The sequence below is a fragment of the Polypterus senegalus genome, chromosome 1, assembly GCF_016835505.1.
Source record: "Polypterus senegalus isolate Bchr_013 chromosome 1, ASM1683550v1, whole genome shotgun sequence".
Taxonomy (NCBI): domain Eukaryota; kingdom Metazoa; phylum Chordata; class Cladistia; order Polypteriformes; family Polypteridae; genus Polypterus; species Polypterus senegalus.
In genome coordinates this window covers 206,770,221-206,792,544 of record NC_053154.1, presented here as the reverse complement: position 1 = coordinate 206,792,544, position 22,324 = coordinate 206,770,221, and the positions used below count along the sequence as shown (strand labels likewise).

Below are 22,324 nucleotides of genomic sequence, written 5' to 3'. Positions count from 1 at the left end.
ATACATAGTATATTAATAATGATTTTCCTGGGTAAAGTGATGTGTGGTGATAACAGTCCTTGCCCCACAAGGCATAAGCATAGTATATATGAAATTTTCCTTTAATAAAAAAAAAAAAGCAGCTACATAACACACTTTTAACTTAAGACTGCATTTTAAAAACAGATTCATGTTGGGTCTCTCTCCAGAAAAGAGAACTGGCAAAGGTAAAAAAAAAATGAAGAAAACAAGCAAGGTTTGAACCCCATTTAAGTCCTCTGGTTGCAATTAGTGTAGAAAAACAGGAAACCGAAACTGGTAATGGTATTAAAATTGAACGTTACAAGAAAACTCACTCGTCAGTAATGGTACATCCCTAGTACATATAAAGTGAACTACTTCTTGACAAAGTCTGCCATGTTTTCTATATGTATTCTTTTTCATTCCAAGAGATGGAAGATGCTGTGAGTTTCACTATTGGTATTTATGACTAAGTTAGAAGACAGCCAATAAAACATCTTTCAGATCCTACAACTTCTGTTTGAATTTTGCACCTGGTCATTATTGTCTGGGTAGAGTTTGCATGGTCTAGCAGTTTCTGGGTTGACCTCTGAAAAGAATGCTTTTTCTGAGATATCTAAAACATCTGAGGTAGGTAGACAAGCAGCTCTACATTGGCCCAATGTAAATGTGTGTTATGTGTAACCTTTAAAGGCATTTCCTGCTTTGCATGATGTAACACTGGCTCCAGTCCCCTTACTGGATTATGCAAGTTGAGAAAGTGTACTATGTGCAGACTTGTCATAGAAAAATACTACTAATGGAAATGGCACAGCGATGGTTCATTATCTACTGCTTCAAATTAAAACACAAAAAATAACCTAATTTGGAATTATGTTTTAAGCAAAGCGTACCTTAAACAGAATAAAGTGCATCTTTCTACGAGGACATACATGTAATCATCCATGTAATGATAACACTGCACAACATATTTCACAAACGGAAAAACTTCCATTTAAACACTGTGAACATTAAAACAGCGCTGTCAGAAACACTGGATAACTGCATAGACTTTTAAGACATTGTTCTGAAGAAGACTTTTTACATATTAATGTATGAAGAAGTCTTTTTAAATGTGCACTGGTCTTGAATGAAAACCTATGTAAACATTTCCATATCTTAAAATGTTACACTAAAAATTCTAATAAACATACAGCAACATTTGAATATTAAACTAAAACCATCTTGAGTGGCTAGCATGCTAAACTGAAATGTCAACATCTTGTTCCAGTAATTATTTTTTAAATTATCTTGGGGATCATGATTAAAGTTTTCTTTTTAATTTTGTTTAAACAAAACAACATAACATGTACCTTCTCGGCTGCATCTAATAAACACAGAAAAAGTTAAGAAATATTTACATCATTTGAAAAGAAATGTACTACTAACAATTTGGCAGCACATGTTCCTAAATGGTTATATGACACATATGAAACTCTACACTCCTAGTTTAAGTTTTTATAGTCTTCTGTATATCAAGTCAAACAGCTCAAAACACAGAGAAATAAAACTGAACTAATGTAGTGCTTTAAATTAATAACTTCAAAGTATTATATATTATACTCAAAACTATGGCACATATGTACAAAGCTGACCTATACTATAATTTGTAAGACCTGCCTGTTCAAAAAAAAATCACATTTAGCTTGTCTGTATCCATTTCTTATACTAACTATCCCACATTCTCTTTTTAACGAATTACTAGTGTTTGCATTGAAATCATGATTAAACACCAACATCTCTCCACATGAAATTTAAATCATATGCACATTTTTATATCTAATCGGTTCATGGACACAAGGAGAAAGTATCTGCACTGTCAACACTTCCTGCAAGACAGAAAAACCACTCAGAACAGGGCACCAGTATATATGTCAGAGCACAATTGTATATACATACCCTTCCACACATTTAAGCACTTTGGGTAAATTTAGTGTTGCCAAGTAACCTACCACACACCACAGGAATGAAAGAAGTGGCTAGAGTAGCCAGAAAAAAACCCATGTTGATGTGGCTTTCCTATTCATTTACTGATTTATTGAAGGATTTGTTTTTCTCATTTTGTTACTTTGCAATGCATTTGTCTGCTTTTCTTAACACTCTGTAATGGTAAGCTGTGTAAGCTCATTAGACAAATATAAACGCTACACCCCCCCAATACACATCAGAAAGACTAAAATGAAAAATGATTATGCCAGATAAAAAAAAAAGCAGTCACCGTAAGGCATACTACTCTTGGTATTAAGGACATCCACTAGTGTTACTTTAGAAAGATAGATATAGACAGATACTTTATTAATCTCAAGAGTGAATTCACAAATTTACACACTTCTGCTGAAACTACTCAATGCTAGTGCATATAAACCAACAATTTATTAGCAGAAAAATACACCCTCTCAATATAGGTTTATCATTCAGTTAATGCACATACAACTTAGAGAATGAGATAACTGATGAAGAAAGGAACAGCAAAATTGGACAGACATTCTTGGAAGAGAACAACCACAGGAGAGCATCAAGGTCAGTTGAAAACTTTCAATTAAATGAGAGGAAAACGCAACAGTTTGAACAACTAATGAATGTGGAAGTCTAGCCAATGTATTATATATAATAACTGTATACAGCACAAAATACACTGATTTTAATAATTTGCAAATGGTACTTGTGTAAATAACAGCTTTAAGGCTTTATCTTAACGTGACTCAACAGGTTAAAGAGTAATTGATAACCTTTCCTCAAAATTCCAAGTCACCTACACTAAAGGCATATTTCTAATCTTACTTTCCATGTACACACCCTGTAGTAGTTACTCAATCTCTGTTGTGGAGACTATATAAGAGAGCTTTTAACGAGCAGACGATGCTGGAGGGTGGAGGCAAACTGAACAGCTAACGTTCGGAGCCTCCTGTTCCGTGTTCACAATAACTGTACAGAACAAGCAGCGTCTTGTCTCATATTGAAACGGAAGAATGTGTTCGATCCTGTAATAATTTACTTAATGTAGCTCTCACTTTAGAATAACGTTACTTCTCTGACTTTATATATGGCATAAAAATGTCACCAATCGCTATCAATTTGCAAATCCATCTCGACCTCCCCCCCACCCCATGGTTAACAGCACATCTCTAACTGAATAATTCAAAAGAATGCTACCAACTTATTAGGGGCTGATTTGTTCACCTAAGAGTTATCAATCAAGAGCAGGGTGGAAATTATTTTTTAATTCGTGGGCTTAAGATGCAAGTGCATATATCTGCATAGCGTAAAAAGGAAGTTTCGTAAAAATGAGGAAGACAAAAATGTATGCAAAAGAAAAAAAAGTTAAAGTAGCACCCCACCCCCCACAGATCAAAGTCAGTGGGCGGCACTAGGTATGCGCAAAAGCACTTGGATGCATGCAAGTGGGGGGTGAGGTCTATCCCAACACCTTTACCGCTAAAATTACCTTTTTCCCCAGAATTTGCGTTTACAGCCTATTACGTGATAAAACAGGACTATATCATCTACAAACAATTATCCTTCTCGAAATCAAAAAGTACAAAGCTCAACTCAATGCAAAAAGCTGCTTCCCCGTCAACACTTCTCTTCCTATCGATGTCGCCCCACCCAAGACCTTCCTCTTTCATTAAGTTGAGCTACATTAATGTCATTTTACAATTCCCCCACCCCTATGCAATACTTTTTAAAAACGACGCCTTAACCATTTATTTCCAGTTAAACGACTTTCTGGAGGTTCCACCCAAATTTACCTGCTCTTTCGCTTGTCTCTCCGCCTCTACCTGCCTTTGCAGGCCCTCAGCTCGCTCCTCGGCTTCATCCGCATGCTGCTGCAGAACTTTGATCTTACGCTTAACCGCCTCGATGCTGTTAGCTCCGGCCATGGTGAGTTGATCCCGGCTCCGTGTGGCCCCTTAACCTGTTTGTCCGTGTGTGAAGCAAGAAGTCCCTGACGCCTATTTGGCTCCTCTCCTGGCTTGCTCGTCTCAGATCTTAACTTTCGACTCAGTTATAAGTTCTCGTCAGCACTATCCCAATAGGCGTTCTCGATTTAAAACTTTCTTCCTTTACTTTACTGACTAAATATTCCAATTAAATTGTTTTAAACCGACTACCCCGCTCAATTAGTTTTCCTTCCTTCTTTCTAACCAGCTTCCTTGCTGCACCGCCCTAATTAAAAGGAAGTGACGTACCTCCGAACTTCGTCTATCTGAGCCAAGACTGTGACGCAAGCACGCAGCGGCGGCACGATGATTTATTAAGCTCCACCCTCATTCATTCATTACTTCATTGACTTGCAAACTGAAACAGAAATTTTCAAGCAATTTTAAAACGTTTTAAGAAGCAAAAAGCTATAAATTATCGACCGAAAAATAGTTATCTACATCTATGTTCAAAATATATGGTTATAGACCACACTCAATAAAAATAATAACAATTAAAATGATGTTTAGAAATAAATTAAAACCGAAGCACTTTTTCTGGCACGACCTTCCATTTTCTGTACACGGTATTGTATTCATGATCAAGATAGACACGAACTGTAACGCCTTAGTGACCCCTAGTGCTTAAGGGGTGCAACAGTGAAAGCACCAAGCCCTAAAAAATGAATTCCTAATCTAATAAAGAAATAACATAGGTTAGAATATGTACAGCCCATTAGATAGAGATAGATAGATAGATACCGTAGATAGACAGATAGATAGATAAATAGATACTTTATTAATCCCAGATAGACAGATAGATAGATAAATAGATACTTTATTAATCCCAAGGGGAAATTCACATACGCCAGCAGCAACATACTGATAAAAAACAATATAAAATTTAAAGAGTGATAAAAATGCAGGTAAAACAGACAGTAACTTAGTATGTTAACGTTTAAGCCCACACCCACCAAAGGGTGGAATTGAAGAGTCGCATAGTGTTGGGGAGGAACGATTTTCTCAGTCTGTCAGTGGAGCAGGACAGTGACAGCAGTCGCTGTCTGGAGATGATACTGTTAAGTGGATGCAGTGGATTCTCCATGATTGACAGGAGCCTGCTCAGCGCTCGTCGCTCTGCCACGGATGTCAAACTGTCCAGCTCCATGCCTACAATAGAGGCCTGCCTTCCTCACCAGTTTGTCCAGGCGTGAGGCCCATTATTTATTGGCTGAAACTTTTAAAATTGATTTTATTATCCTTAATTAAATACAGGAGAATACACAGAGGAAGAGGTTGGCGAAGAAGTGAGATCGCTGGAGACACAACGAAAGTAGATAGCAGTACAAGGAGATCAGGCATAAGGTGAAGAGCGAAGGGGCGAAGGCTAAAGATAAAGGATATGATGAGTTGTATAAGAGGTTGGGCACAAAGTAGGGACAAATGACATGCAGAGTTTGGCTTTACAGAGGGACCGAGCTGGGAAAGATGTGCAGCTGATTAGGATGATAAAGGACAAGGGAGGAGAGTGTGTTGAATAGATGGAAAGAGTTCTTTGAGAGGTTGATGAATGAAGAGAATGAGAGAGAGAGAGAAGATTGCATAATGTGGAGATAGTGAACCAGGGAGTGCAGCTATGAGGAGGATGAAAAAGGGAAAGGCTGTTGGTCCAGATGACATGCCTGTGGAAACATAGAGGTGTTTAGGAGATATGGCAGTAGAGTTTTTAACCAGACTGTTTAGTGCAATCTTGGAAAGTTAGAGGATGCCAGACGAGTGGAGAAGTGTACTAGTACCGATTTTTAAGAATAAGGGTGATGTGCAGAATTATAGTAACCATAGAGGGATAAAATTGATCAGTCATAACATGAAGTTATGGGAAAGAGTGGTGGAATCAAGGTTAAGAAGGGAGGTGATGATTAGCGAACAACAGTAGTATAGAGAAGGTCAAAAGGAGTTGCATTGTGTCTTTTTGGACCTACAGAAAGCATATGACAGGGTGTCTAGAGAGGAGTTGTGGTACTGTATGTGGAAGTCAAGAGTGGCAGAAAGGTATGTAAAAATGGTACAGGATATGTACTAGGGAAGTAAGACAGTGGTGAGGTCTGCGGTAGGAGTGATGGATTCATTTAAAGTTGAGGTGGGATTACATCAAGAATCGACTCTGAGCCCTTAGAGCCTCTTATTTGCAATGGTGATAGACAGGTTGATGTTTGTAGATGACATTGTGATCAAGAGAGTAAGAAGCAGTTTGATGAGACCCTGGAAAGGTGGAGATATGCTCTAGAGAGGAGTGGAATGAAGGTCAGTAAGAGCAAGACAATACATGTATGTGAAGAGAGGGAGGTCAGAAGAATGGTGAGGATGCTGGGAGTAGAGCTGATGAAAGTCAATGAGTTTAAATACTTGGGATCAGCCCAACAGAGTACTGGGGAGCGTGGAAGATTGATGAAGAAGAGAGCAGACAGGATGGAGTGGGTGGAGAAGAGTGTCAGGAGTGATTTGTGATAGACGGGTACCAGCAAGAGTGAAAGGAAAGGTTTATGAGACAGTAGTGAGACCAACTATTGTTAAATAGGTTGGAGATGGTGGCATTGACAAAAAGACAGTAGAAAGAGCTGTAGACGGAAGAATTAAAGATGCTAAGATTTGTTTTAGGTGTGATGAGGATTGATAGGATTAGAAATTACTACATTAGAGGGTCAGCTCAGGTTGGATGGTTTGGAGGTGAAGCCAGAGATGTGAGATTGCGTTGGTTTGGACATGTGCAAAGGAGAGATGCTGTGCATACTGGGAGAAGGATGATAGGGATGGAGCTGTCAGGCAAGAGGAAGGCATAAGAGGAGGTTTATGGATCTGCTGAGAGATGACATGCAGGTGGTGGGTGTGGGAGATCAAGATGCAGAGGACAGGAAGATATGGAAACAGATGATATACTGTGGCAGCCCCTAAGGGGAGCAACCAAAAGAAGAAGAAGAATAAGAATTATGAAAATTAGTAAATTCTGCAAAGCGTGTGCATTCCAAAATATAGACAGAAGCTGAAAAAATAGATTATTTTTATTACAAGCTTGAGATGGATACTTCAGAATTATTCACAGTCCCCTACTTAGTTCACTGATGTGATAAATTTAATCTGCCAGGCAACCTACTATGGTGGTAAAATGCAAGCAATTGAAATAATATCAGGGAACAACTATAAAAATAAATATGCTTATGCTGTGAAAGACACCTTTTCAGAAAAATCATGATAGTTTTTAGCATATCTTCAGTCTGAGTCTGATCTTACTAAGGGTTCCAGCAGTATTGAAATCATCTTTTGTGGTACCAGCATCTAGTATCAAGAAACTGCAGCTAAAAAACTTAAATGAATACTGACTGGTGGCTCTGACTTCACACATTCTGAATACCTTGGGAAGGCTAATGTTGACTCACTTGCGACCCATAGTCAGTTTGCCCATTAGGACCACATAGGAGTGGGCGATGCCATCAGCTTGTTGCTGAACGTAGCTTACATCAATCTGGATAAACAGGATAGCTGGGTGAGGAAAGTGTTTTTTGAGCTCACTAGTGCATTTATCACCATACAGCCCAAACTGCTGGGGAAAGCACCAGCCAATACTGGTTGATGCTACCACTGTGCCCTGAATAACAGACTACTTAACTGGTAGATGACAGATTGAGCGGCTTAAAAAATGGGTATTGGGCGTGGTCATGAGTAGTACATAGGTTCCACAGGGAACTCTATTAGTTCTCTTTCTGTTTGTCCTGTACATCTCCAACTTTAGAAAAAATGCTTAATCATGTCATCTGCAGAAATATTTAATTGACACAGCCATAATTGGATGTATCAGTGGTTGACAGAAGAATGAGTAAATGGCACTAGTGAAGGACTTTATTGAATGGTATGAACTGAACCACCTGCAGCTCAACATTAATAAGACACAATAGACAATAATTTGGCTTAAGGAGGGTCAAATCCTCTTTTTCCCCAGTTGTCAGTGATGGTAAAGACATTTAAGGTGGTAAGGACATATAAAATACCTTCGGGTGTATCTGAATTGCAGGCTTGAGTGACATATACCAACATATAGGCTGTATACAACAAAGGCCAGTCACCTCTATTTCCTGAGGAAGTTGCAGTTGTTTGGAGTATGCAGGCTACTCTTGTGTGTTTTCTACCAGTCTGTAGTGGCCAGACTACTTTTCTATGTGGTAGTGGTGCTGAGGAAATGGTGTTAGTGCCAGCAGAGTAAACAAACTGATTAAAAAGGCTGGTTCAATCTTGGAATCAGCAGGCTGTGTTTACTAGAGGAAGACAGAAGTCACTCAGGAAGCTGCTTACCATCCTGGACAATGACTCTCACCCCTGTATGAGGCCTTGGCTAAACAGAGGAGTAAACTCAATAACAGACTGAGACAACTGCATTGCTCCAAGAAGTGGTATGTGAGGTGGTTTCCATCAGGCTCTACAACGAGTCGCTCCACCGCTGATAAGGTATTCTTCTTTGTTTGCTGAATGATACTGAGCTGGTCTAAATGAAATCTAACCAAATAATGACTCTATGTGCAATATACTGTGCCATTGACTGACATCTTGTACTATGATAATTATATGCAATTCTAATCATATTACACTCAATAAATACCTGCACTTTGTTCATTTACTTGTAGACAATTCTTGTTTTATGTGTATTTACTCCTTGTTAACATATATAACATAATATTATAAATCTTGTTTTATTTATACAGTATATATTTGTGCCTTTTTTGGATGTTGTTGTAATCCTGCAAAATCCTTATAGATAGATACCATGTTACGGCCATAATAAATAAAGGCGTAAGATGTGGTCAGTTTACAGGCAGGCAAATTAGTGCTCAAGGCAGTGTGTAACATTAAACTAAGGGTCGATTTTTCATTCATTCTGTTGCTGGGGGTTGGGCACAGTATACAACAGTAAAAAAGACTAACATTACTACCAGTTATTCGTTTTTTTATTCAGTCAGTTACAGGAAATCTCATCTTGGAGCGCCTCTACCATCCAAACCTATCTATCCTTAAATGTAAGCAATGGGAGAGAAGCGCGACAAAAGATCAAACTGGAAAATCGGCAGAATAAAAGTCCACTGTCCTATCCCGTTTTTATTCCGGTGCTGCCGGCTGAAGTACTTGGGTCTGTCTCCATCTATATGCTAGTTATAAAACTTGCTGAACCAGTTTAGAGTTGATGATTGAGCGCTCTACAGTCTGGGCAGCTTTGGCTGCAAGGCGTGACCAGACGTCACGTGACTTTTAAATATCAGGCCCACCCCTACCTATAAGCATAAGTACGCTTTCGAACTTTTCTGTAAAGTTATTCAATTCTGTCACGGTAGTTTAAATAGTACCATAGTCTTTCTCCTAGTTCTACTTCCAGTCTAAGCTTTAACCTGGCTACTTTTGTACTTTGAAAGTAGATGATAAACCTCGGTCCCTTTTATAAACCTGTCTGTTGACTAGCTTGTCATGCAAAATCTCTGCAGAACAGTAGCTTCGCCGTTCACTGTCAAGGGCGTTCTGCCATCGGATTTCCACCCTTGTGTGCTGTTTCTCAAGACTCTTATCATACTACAGATCACTTTCACTCCTGCTGACGTGTCCTTTGAATCCAAACGTCTGTTCTTTCAATTACGCCTATGCGATGCTATAAGCGATGTCCATCAATAATTCGAGCCGGAAGTGTGTTTAAAGAAGAATAGGTACAAGAAAATGATTCTGAACCTATGTGGATTTTGCATGCTCTTCCTAAATGTGCTTTCTGTTCTATTCGCATTTCCTCACACATCCAAAAAGTTTCATGTTAAGTTAATTGTCGATTCTAAACGAGACTCTGTGACCGTTGGTCATCCGTATCCAGGACATCCTTTAAAGATTGCACTTGATGCTGCAGGGATCGTCTCTGACCTAAGCTAAAAGGATTGGCAATTAGTTTAAGACGACCAGTGAATTTATAAAAAAATTATTTTTTTACTGTAGTTAGAAATCGTTGAACTGTCATGAATAGCTAGTAAATGATAATTCAAATTAAATATAGCGACAGGCGCTGAGCAGGCTCCTGTCAATCATGGAGAATCCACTGCATCCACTGAACAGTATCATCTCCAGACAGAGGAGCAGCTTCAGCAACAAATTGATGTCACTGTCCTGCTCCACGGACAGACTGAGGAGATCGTTCCTCCCCCACACTATGCGACTCTTCAGTTCCACCGGGGGAGTGGCGGGGTTAACGTTAACATTATGCAAAGTTATTGTCTGTTTTTACCTGCATTTTTATCACTCTTTAATATTGTTTTTTTTTTATCAGTATGCTGCTGCTGGAGTATGTGAATTTCCCCTTGGGATTAATAAAGTATCTATCTATCTATCTATCTATCTATCTATCTATCTATCTATCTATCTATCTATCTATCTATCTATCTATCTATCTGCACTGAATACAACTTTATTTTTTACTTAAAACTCTTAATTTACAGCCTTTTAAGAATTAATGGCCCTTTGTTCCTAACCACCCCAAACACCCTCTCTCCTTCTAATTTGAACTATTTTTGAATTTGCTACTAGAATGCCAACATTGTTCTGAGATTCTCATAGTAAGGAAGACAGAAGTTTTCAGGTAAAGTTGTGATACTATTTATTAATCATGTCACCAGTTAGTGTAACTATGTAAATTAGCATATACCTGGATAATATTTCAATAATGCAATAATGACCCTATTAACCTATACAAAATTGATGGATCAATGGAGTGATAGGTATTGACATCCTAGAAGTATTGCTGCATGGCTCAAGCAGTGCTTGAAGTAGCCTCTAATACCCCCATCCCCAATTCCCAAGGGGACTCCCCCAGTTCTTCAGTATAACATGTGTATTAGTGCGCTCAAAACCTTCTTTTCTGATATATCTCTCTATTAGTGCACTTGAAACCCCAAGGGGTAGGTGATTCTTGATGTAGTGTACAAATAACAATGCATTAAAAACAAAAATGAGAATGCTGGCAATGATTTGGGCAAGCACTAGGCTCAAGCAAGAGTAAACTAAGTGACCACTTTATTGGGGTAACCTATCAATGCAGTGTAAGCAACTGCCTAATGATGGACAGCATTATATATGTGGATAAGGCTTGTTTTAAACATAAACTCACAGTCACAAATAAATCATATGTGCTAATCACAGTGTGAATAGATATAACAAAAGATTTATAATCCTTTTGAATTATGCATCTTGGTGGGTGTTAGACATGGTGGCATCAGGGCAGAAAAAAATCTTTAGCTCAGAATGCTTAACTATCTTAGTGAATTTGAGTGAGACTGGGTTACTACTCACAAAACAGTCAATGGCAGCCCAGTGGCTGGAATAAAACTTTTACATAAAAAGGACCATTGAAGGCTGCCACACCTCGTGCAGAGTAGCAGACTAATTGCAGTCAGTTACCAGACGGCTGCAGCAGTTGTACAAGGACAGGCATAGCGAAATGCCCAGCTTATCATACTTAGTCACATGACCTGTACAGTAGTTTAACCAAGTCACACTCTTTAAAGTGAAAAACAAGGAGTGGTAGAAGTTGATCAAATAACACAAGCACTGGATACTGGATACTGGTTTGAGAAATTTCACTTTGTCTAATGAATCCACACTGATTCAAGAATGAGGATATGGTGAAAATGGCCTGGATCCACTTTCCAGGTATCAACAAGGCTGGCTGGTAGTGGCAATGCAGTGGTACAGGATGAGCTGTCCAGGTACTCAATATTTATCTTAACATGAAAAAAGCAACATCTAAAGGTCGGAATTAGCCGATCATCATTTCTAGTGGACTTTTTTAACAAGATAGTTATCCTTGACACAATGCTAGGAAAGCCCTGAAATGATTCCAGGAATATGACAGTAAACTCACACATTCAGCTTAATACAGTGGTCTCAACAGTCATCAAATATTACTGTTAAACATATGTGTGTGTGGTGAGGTAGAAGGAGCTATTTAAAGTACTAGTCTTTTATTGGAAAATTTGAAGTCATCTTGGAACAACATTCTGTGCCACATGGTTTTAGGATCAAATCTTTGAGGAAATTCTGAGCATAAATATGGACAACACTTTGCTAATTAGCTGTAACTAAAAAAAGGAAATAACATTTTTTTTGTTTTATTAAGGTAGAGGAGAAAGAGCTAATTCTAGTCCAAACATGCATTCCACTCATCATCTCAGGCATGCAGTTGGAATAATATGAATAAGTTAGATTCTTTTCATTTCCTATCACGATGGTTTTTAAAAGAATATGAAGGCAAATTAATATGTATAATATATATCACTTCATTCTCTAAATGGCTAGAAGGTTGTTTCAATAGCCGTTGTAGTGGCATCAAAATAACAGGCAGTCAAACGTCTTTTAAATGTGAAAAGTGACAACTATTTCTGTCATTTTAAATCTATCCTGTAGCAACAAACCCAGCCAAGGGCAGTTGGAACATTAATCACGTCTCAGCTGACAAGTAATGTTGACACACAAAAAAAGCTTCCTGAAATAAAAAATGAGAGAAACTGCCAAGAAAACGAAAAATACCTGTCAAAAGGGAGGAATAAAGTATATCAAATGGCTAGAGCAGCCTCGTTTATGAAATTTCCATGAGTAACATAGTCAGGAGGACATCTTGTACTGGTGCAATAACTGAGAGTCAATTTGAAGGCATGAGGGAAGATTAAACATAAAAGGATTTCTTACTTTTGAGGTAAATTTGATTATGGTTATTGTAGATGTACATGTGTTTATTTTGCTGACACTTTTTACCCCAAAAACCTAACAATTCCTGCTCGGGTTTATTGGCTTGATGAGAAGCACAACTATTCATTATTTAGGTTTTAATTTGATGATCAACCTTTCAAAACTAAAGACACATTTGGACTTTCTCTTCAGTTGCTCATAAATTGTGGTGTAACTGACAATAATGTTCCACATAAGAATCCTTTGTAACAAAGTGTGCAGACATTTGCGTGAAAGTATTGTGATTAAATTCATCTCCATTGAGAAAGTTTGACCCACCCTGCACTTCGAAAGAAAAACAAAACATTGTCAGGAATGGAAATCAATCAAATTGGTCTAAAACAAACTAGTGGTAAAACTCAGTTTAACATTAAAAAGTTCCTGGCATTGATGGTGCTTTAAAAGAAATCATGAGGATTAGTGAAGTCTTGAAAGACAGGAGAAAAAAGTTTTTTTTATATTAATCATTGCATTCATTTATGATGGCATTTATTCTAGTAGAGGATCCCAGGGCCTAACACTGGGTGGAGTGCCAGTCCATTAGCAGGCACAGTTGTCATGCACCCACACTTACTCATACTGAATCAATTTAGAATCATCAGTTTTCCAATCACAGAGACTTTTGATATATTGAAGTTACACTGGGGTTGCCCTTTTAGGACATAGACCCATTGACTTTAAAAAATTTGAACCTACAATTCTGGAGCTGTAGGGCATGACCATGTCATACATTCTTTAAAGTTATTATTTACTCTATTTTGTATTACCCTAAACATACCAAAGATGTGCATATTGAGTTGACTGGACACTCGCATGTATGAATGTGTTCTACAGGGGATGTGAGAGCTGTTTAGAGGTGGTTACTGCTTTGCATCTGTTGCTGCTGGAATAGGCTCCAACTCCAACTCTTGACAATGATTAATAGGATGCAGGAAATTAATAGATGGATTATGGGATATGTCATAAACTGTAAATGTTGTTACACATGTGGGTCTTGTGGATCATTCTCTGGGCTCATCTGAGGTAGGCACTACCACCCCGGGTTAACCTCTTTTGTTCTCTCTGTTATACAAAAAAGACGCCCAGTGAGGGAAAGTGACTCTGCTCCTTCTGTTCCCATACCTATAAAGCCTGCAGCTGCCCAAAAGGAAGTTTCAACCTTAAACAAAATAAACCACAGGATGGAGCTCCTTTTTCTCTGACCAGAACTAAATATTTGCCAAGCCTGCCGGCTGTTGTGTTGGATACAGAGTTCTTGTAATGGTGTGCATAGCAGCCCTTTTTCGTGATTTTTTTTTGTGAAATTAAATGGGCGTTTTTCATGGACATTTTTTCATGGAACATGCAGTGCTGTCCTCAACCACAATGTGTATAGCATTCTGAACTTGTAAATTGAAAGTACTCTCCATATATATTTATATAAATGTAAATTGACTAATACCTAAGTCTGGTGGTTGGGGAGCACATATCCATGTCCTCTGTATGGGAGCATTTATTCAGGTGTGCTGCCAGGAAATGCAAATTATAGGAAAAGTACCTACACCTTTTCAGGAACCAGGTGAACCTCCTGTTTTCAGCTTCTTCAAGGCATGTGGCAGCACAGGCAGTGTGAATGTAATTTGTGTTCCTAGTGGTAGCTGGAGGACACAGCTGCATTTAGGATTGAGATCATGGGAGGCAGAACTCCAAATCCTTTGTATTGTTCAAACAGGCAGTATCAGTATCCTCTTGGACATTTTATGCATGGCCATCTGCCAAGGTCAAGAAAGTTATGTTTTAGAGAATGTTGTAAATGGTTTCCAGAGCAGGTATAAGAGAAGTAGAGAAGGAAAAGAAACAAAGTGAGGGAGATATGGAAAGTCAGTCAACTATCCTTACAGTTAATTATGGACCAAGGATAATTTGAAAGAGTGAATACATTTCTCCTTTTGTATATTGTCTGATTATTTGGGGCTCTGAGTATTGTTTGTGTAGGCCACATTCAAAATATGTTTCTGTCATTACAATATCTTTTTCTTTTCAGTTGATAGGGAGCCAAAATCTGTATCAACAGTATTGGGGAAAAGACAGATGGCAAACTTGGATTGGACACCAGTTCGTAACAAGACACATGGCCACAGTCTTTCATACAAGGCTGATTTAGAGTTGTCCAGGCACATACTGTCTGGAATGTTAAAGAAGATTGGAGTGTCCATAGAAACATTATATATAGACAAAAGAAAACTGCACGCTCAACCTGGACATTGGCTTGGCTCGGCATTGAATCTGGAATCCTGAAGCTGTGTTGTAATAACACTACACCATCATAACATTAACATTCTCTTAACCGCTAAGTTCAGCTCAGGTTTACCATGGCCCAGAGTATATCCCAATAGTGCTGGACACAAGCAGAAAACAGCTCTAGAAAGGGCACCAATTCATCTCAGGACCCACTCTCTCTCTGTCACACACACACCCACTTGCACTATGGGAACAGTTTAGAGTCTTTAATTAACCTCATATACAATTCTCTTGGAGGTGTGAGTGCAAAGCCCCAGTGGGCATGGGTAATGTGTTAACTCTGCATGAACAGCAACCAGGGACTTCAAATCCAGAATGCTGGAACTGCAGTATCAATGTTTGTTCTGGTGTGCCAAACCTGCACTATAATAGATACAGTATACAGAATTAAGGCAAATTTACAGATGTTCACTATGCAAATTCAGATGGCAAAAATAACATAACTTGCTTAAATGCAAATATTGGTCAGCCAGTTTCAGATTACAGGTTACTGTTCACAGATTATTAAATTGTATGTCTATGTGTTTAAATTTATTTATAAGCATTTATTTAAAGTATTACATGCATTACTTTACAGTTGCTCAGTGTTCCTTCAGCATATTGCATTCTGGGTTCTTAAAGGCTTCAATGGCAATTTGGGAGGATGATTTATTTTCATGCTACTGAATCACAGCATCTTGTCTATCCTAATTACTGTGTGCTGATGCCAAGTTTCAGTCCTCTGAGTCAAGACGCTAACCCGCAGCATTTTCTTGTACAAACACTGACTGGTTGCATAAAAAAAATGACACATTCTGTAATGTGAAGCAATTTGTCATAGTGAAGTATTCCTAAGCACTTCTCAAATAAAGATTTATATTCAAAATGGCATACTAATTGCCCATAGATAAGAATAAGTACAAGAGCGACACCTATGCAGGACTTTGCAGTGCAAAGATATTAATAGAAGAAAGAAAAACAAAAATATTTATGCACTTTCCCTGAATAGTTTTGCAACAATGACACACTTCAGAATACAAAAAAATAAAAAAAGTAGTAGTGTTAATCGATCAATCAGTCAATTAATAAATCAACCAATTAATTACTTATGTTAGTTTTACTTATGTTTAATCTGAATAAGATAATTGGTAAGCCACACTATGTGTTCTGTATGTGACAATTCTGAGCTTACTGCCAAGCAACGTAGCAAGTTGTAATAATATTCTGTTTATTGATCATTATTATTCCCGTAGAGTGGCATTGTCACTTAGTGGTTAATATTGCTGCTTCACAGCCCGAGTATTCCATGTTCAGTTTATGACTCAGTCACTGTGGACTTTGCTTGTGCTCTCTGTGTCAACTTGTGTTTTTCTCCAGGTACTCCAATTTTCCTCACATCTCCAAAAGACATTCAGGTGCATTTAGTTGGTGGCTCTAAATTGTGCAAGTATGTGTAACTGTGGGTGTGTGCCTGAATGTGTCTTGCAATAGACTAGCAGCCCATTTAGTGTTGTGTGCTGTTAGGATAGACTCTTGCCCTTTGACCTTTACCTGGATTTTGGATTAGGAAAGCCTGAAAGTGTACTATTGTATTATGTCTTGTTATTTAGTGTCAGGTTGATAGCTTTTTATTTTTCGTTTCATTAAATGAGTTCTGGGCGGTACGGTGGCGCAGTGGGTAGTGCTGCTGCCTCGCAGTTAGGGGACCTGGGTTTGCTTCTCAGGTTCTTGCTGCATGGAGTTTGCATGTTCTCCCACAGTCCAAAGATGTGCAGGTTAGGTGCATTGGCGATTCTAAATTGTCCCGTGCAGTGTGTGTGCGTGCCCTGCAGTGGGCTGGCGCCCTGCCTGGGGTTTGTTTCCTGTCTTGTGCCCTGTGTTGGCTGGGATTGGCTCCAGCAGAACCTTGTGACCCTGTAGATAGGATATAATGAGTTGGATGATGGATGGATGGATAAATGAGTTCTATAATACAGGTGGTAGGGTGGTGTAGTGATCAATTTTGCTGCCATATAAGGGTTCACTTTCTGACTATTGGCCTTCTATGAGATTTTGCAATCCAATCCAAGTGACTTTACAGGTATAGAGGACTGTTACATAAACTGTAAACATATAATATTGATTACATTATTAGGCTGGCAGTGAGAACTAGTTTTTTTTTTTTTAAGAATGAAAAGCAGAATGTCCTAATATCTTGCTAATAACATCAGGTTCAAGTTCATCTCCTGCCAGATTTTAAACCATTTGTAAAATTCCAGACTGTTTCCAAGTGGGAAATAAATTTCTCATTTAGGTCACGTAGAGTAGACTACAGGTAGGAAATCTTACAAAGAAAATAATTAGAGCAAACATTGAGATAATGTTTTTCCAGAATAAAAAGGAGTTGCATCCATCTAGGAATTGTTCCTTTCATGACTGTCTGTAGAACACTGGGCCCTATATTTCGGTTCAGCAGATTTATGCAATAAACAGATGGATTAGTTCTATAATAGTATGAAGGTTAAAAGATGATCTGATGCTAAATTTATCCTAGAAGAGCAAAGGCAATTAATCAGTGACATGAGTCAAAGAGTGACCAGATAAAGAGCAATGTACCTTATTAGACACTAGGTGGCACTGAAGCAACACAATTCCAGCATCATCTGGTCCACTGCTAAAGTGTCTACTGCTGAAAACTTTCAAGTCACAGTAATTGTTTCATTAAAATGGTACAAATTATAAATGCAACAGAAAGTTCAAGCAAAAGCTTTGCTATGACTACTGCAAAAAGGAAGTTCAGCTTAACAACTCTTTTGCTCTGAATGTACATGTAATCACTGCCAATCCTGCCAGTGGGAATTTACAGTATGAGGAGAAACATAATTACAGCATTGAATTTGGACTATCCTCTCAGCAGCCTACTTCAGTCAAAGCCACATTCAATTTTATAAATATGTGATGATATTAAATTGTCAGCTGGAAGAACTGAAACTATAAAAATGTTAAAAAAAAAATGGAGGTGTAATATACAATGTAAGACTATTTTGTTGATTTTTGTTGGACTGCCGTTGGAACACATATATACAGAGTTCATGTAGAAAATGTGTGCTTGTAGAGAAGTATATTTCTGTGGGATACAGAATATCCTCGGAGGGAGGATTCTAGTGCTTTGACAGACTGTGCTTTGTCATTAACACCAACATTGTGGAACAGAGCGCATGTCTATGGTGGGAATCAAAACAGTGAGTACAGAAATGTGCAAAGATGTGATTTATTTTCTTTTCTTTAATGCTACCTAATCCCTAACAGTAACTCTAAATTGTTAAAATGCAAAAAATAAATAAGCAAATAAATGAAAAAAAAAAAAAACAAAACAAAAATGAAACACTTAATACGTAATTTTAAAAATGGTTATAAATTACACCTGATAATAGTGTGCTGTCAATGTGCATGTTCAAGCTCGGAGATGATGTCACATACCTTCCCACTTTATTCTGGGAGAAAAATGAGTTTACTTTTGTGATTCTGAAAAAAGAAAAGAAAATACAAAGAAAATACACTAGCCTGTTGATGCATTATATCAAATGCAACACAGCAGTAAAATGGAATTTCTAAACTAAGTATTTTTATTTTATTTTGTAGAATAAAAGCAGGTTCTCAAAAACATATGCGATTTCCTGTTTTCCATTTTTTTTTTATTTAATAATTTTGTTATTTTTGAGTTGTCCATGTGTAGCCATTTTGTTTGATATTTTTACAGGTGCCACCATTTTGTGAGTTCTGTTTGTAACAATCACCTCTTTTGTTAGTTATATGATTTGTCACTTATCATCTCAATTCCTTTATAAAAGACGTCAGTGTGTGCATTAAGTAGTTTGTCCAATCTTTGGACTGAAGACCTGTAACAAATTAAGTAGTTGTGCTAGTATGAGAAAGGATAACCAGTTATATTAAGAACTTTTGACTTTGGAAAATTTCTCACTGTATTTTATTTTGGTTTTAGGATTTGGTTTCTCTGTGTTTAACATGCTTAGTCTGCCATCTGACTATTGAATATTTTCTGTTTTACTCCTCTGATAGCTCATCAGTTTATGTTCATTATGTCTACTAATGTCCTTGTGGACAGTCTTTTCTGAAGAGGAAATCATAGCAAGGTTAGTGGTCAGATGTATGTCATATCTCGGTAAAACTGGTTTTGAATGTTTTCTGCAAATTCTCTCCCTGGCAGTTAGAATATTGAATTTGTAGAAGTGTCTGTATTTTCCATATACTGTATTTCATTGGACAAAAACATATAATTTTCTCCAAATTTAGGTATTCCAATTTTGAATACATAGCCCTGACCCTTTACTCTTATGACTAATTGCTAGAAATGTAGCACCATGTTGTCTGTTGTAAGTTCCACAATCTGCAATGTTCACAACACCCCAAACTAAAAGTATCTTTGTTTGTTTTTCAATGTTTTCCAGTTCAGGAAAACATTTTATGCCCAATCCTTAAAGGAATACTCCATTCAAAAATGCAATTTTTTTATGTTATTTACCCTATCTAATTTGTAATCCATCCATCCATCCATTTTCCAACCCGCTATATCCTAACTACAGGGTCATGGGGGTCTGCTGGAGCCAATCCCAACCAACACAGGGTGCAAGGCAGGAAACAATCCCCGGGCGAGGCACAAGCCCACCACACACACACCAAGCACACACTAGGGACAATTTAGGATCGCCAATGCACCTAACCTGCATGTCTTTGGACTGTGGGAGGAAACTGGAGCACCCGGAGGAAACCCATGCAGACACAGGGAGAACATGCAAACTCCATGCAGGGAGGACCTGGGAAGCGAACCCAGCTCTCCTAACTGTGAGGCAGCAGCGCTACCCAGTGCGCCACCGTGCTGCCCTAATTTGTAATAACGGCCAAAACAAAATGTTTAATTTCATGTTTTTGTGCAGAGCAGAAATAATAATGTTTGAGACATAATAGACGTCTATGGTGACAAATGCTAGACAGCAACAAACAATATCAAAACTATCTATGAAAAAAATCTCATGTTACTTGTGTTGCCAAATCCATACATCAAGTCATCCAATTGTGTGCTCACAACATCCCAAACATATGCATTTTTTATTTGGTTCAAATGTTCGGCCATGTCTGAGCATCCTCCTGTACACTAGGTGGCAGCATCCTGTCTGGCAATCCCCAGTATGGATACCCACAGGACAGCATGGGAATTGTTGTCCCATGAGCCTGCCCTGCAGGTTCTGTGGGGGTCTCCAGAGGGAGCTCTTGGATATTGATGTTACAAAGACCATGTTGGGCTTGCCTGACCCAGAAGTGCTTCCCAGGGACAATAGATTAAGCACCGGAAGTACTCCTGGGTCCAGAGTTAAAAAGAGCCCTCCACTCAACTCAGGGAAAGTTGGTGTCGGGTGTGGAGAGAGTGGAGGTGGAGAAAAAGAAAAGGAAGAAAAAGAACAGAAAGAGTTGTGATGTATTGTGAAAAAAGATGCCTGTATGAAGGCTCTGTTTAAATTAAAAGCACTTTAGTTTAACTGGGACTGTTATGGTGCAATTGTGTCTATGGTTTGGGGCTCAGTGGTGCTCCCTGGAGACCACAATATAATATATAACATAACAATGTATATATATTTGCATAAATAATTATTTGGATCTAGCAAAGCAAATATGTCTTCGAGCTGTATTACCATGGGAATGCTGAATCTAATCTGAGCCTAGTTATTGTGACTATGGAATAAAATTTGAGATATCTGATATACCCTACTGGTTGCTAGCAAGACCATCTCCTGCAGTAGTGTAGCGAAAATGGGCAAATGGATGAATGATAACATATTCATGAAAAACAGACATGTTTAGATTTCTTTTGAGTCTCACACTGAATTAACAGGGGAACCTAACCTTGCAGCCTTGTGCTGCCTAATAAATAGCCGCAAACTAATGTATTTTAATATTTTGCTGCAGATGTCAGTTCTGTAAGTTTGTTCCTTATCATCAGAATGACATTTACTGCACCATTTTAACACAATTTGGTAATTGCACAACAGTGTGCCATCTTTCACGTGGTACTGTGAGCATTTTACTTTTAGGGATTGTAACACGCTTTTCAGAGTTGTCTTGGTGTTGCACCTTGTTAATTATGTAAATCAATCAGTAGTGTTGGAAGTTTGTCATGAATTGAACTATAACTATTTCAACCTTACAATGACCAACATTTTCCCTTCTATTTCAGCCTAATTAAATGTTACAGGGTGTAGCTATAAATATTAATGGGCCCAAGGTAGGAACCTGTCATTTTCAGTTATTTTTAGATGAGCTGTATTTTAAACATCAGTCATGTAAGTAAGCAGTGGCTTACACTTGTATGCATGTCTAAGCAAATGAGTATTTCTATTGTTTCAGTCAACAATTTTCAAATGATCTTAAAAAAAAATTTCTGTTGAGGAACTTAATGGCTTTATTTACTCTCCTTAGAGAAGGTAAAGAATAACTGTTGTCTTACAGATTATTTATTTTTTTATATATGTGTTCAAAGAGCCATAAGCAGAAATGTGATCTATTCCTTAGTGTTTTTGATTTAATATTAATTTATTTTCTGAGCCCATTTTTTAACAAGGGTACAAGGTCATGCTCAAGGGAACAACCAGCCTTAGATGAAGGGGCACACTCGTGCACATGCTTGTTTTCTGTAACTATGACTTCATCTTGTAAGCACCTACACTATCAATTATTTTGTACTACTTATTTACTGTTACCGACAACTAAGCTCAGACGGATCTTTTTCTCTGATACATGTTTAATGTTATATCTCATAATTATGTATTTTTTGATACTAGTATATTTATTAATGTTCATTACTACTGTTTGTTGTTATCATTTTGTTTAATGATCTTTTTGTTTAATTACTTAGACTATGGACTGCCTCTTATATTGTCACTGCTCTTTTTCATGAGTTTTCACCCACAGAATTGGTAATATAACTGTAATTTTGATTGACCTGTAGGATACAATAACAATAAATTGTACTGAAATAATTTAAACATGTGAGACATGATTGCACAATGCTTAGAGATGTTACCTTCTAGATTTAGCATCCTGGGTCTGAATTCTTTTCCCGGGCCCTGTCTGTGAGGAGTTTCCACATAATCCCCTTGATCATATACATTTTCTGCAGTTACTCTGGTTAATCTAATGAATGTGTTAAGTTATTTGATATTTAACTGCTGCTAAGATAGGCTTCATAACAAACCTGAATTTAAATAAGACAGTTTAAGAATTTTGTGTTGGATTGTGAACAGGAAACCATAATATTT

General features: G+C 37.9%; 1 protein-coding gene across 5 annotated transcripts in view; it reads right to left on the bottom strand.

The window, feature by feature from the left end:
* LOC120538384 (tropomyosin alpha-3 chain) overlaps nucleotides 1-22,324 on the bottom strand; it is a 64,713-nt gene that overhangs the window by 40,709 nt on the left and 1,680 nt on the right. Inside the window, exon 1 of one of the 5 annotated variants that reach the window (XM_039767919.1) lies at nucleotides 3,789-4,214. The exons of 3 other annotated variants lie outside the window; for them this stretch is intronic. In XM_039767919.1, coding sequence (XP_039623853.1) covers nucleotides 3,789-3,920 — 132 coding nt within the window. In that variant the 5' untranslated portion in view covers nucleotides 3,921-4,214. Of the gene's footprint in view, nucleotides 1-3,788; nucleotides 4,215-22,324 lie in introns of those variants that run through there. One more of the 5 variants, XM_039767912.1, reaches the window with a different exon arrangement.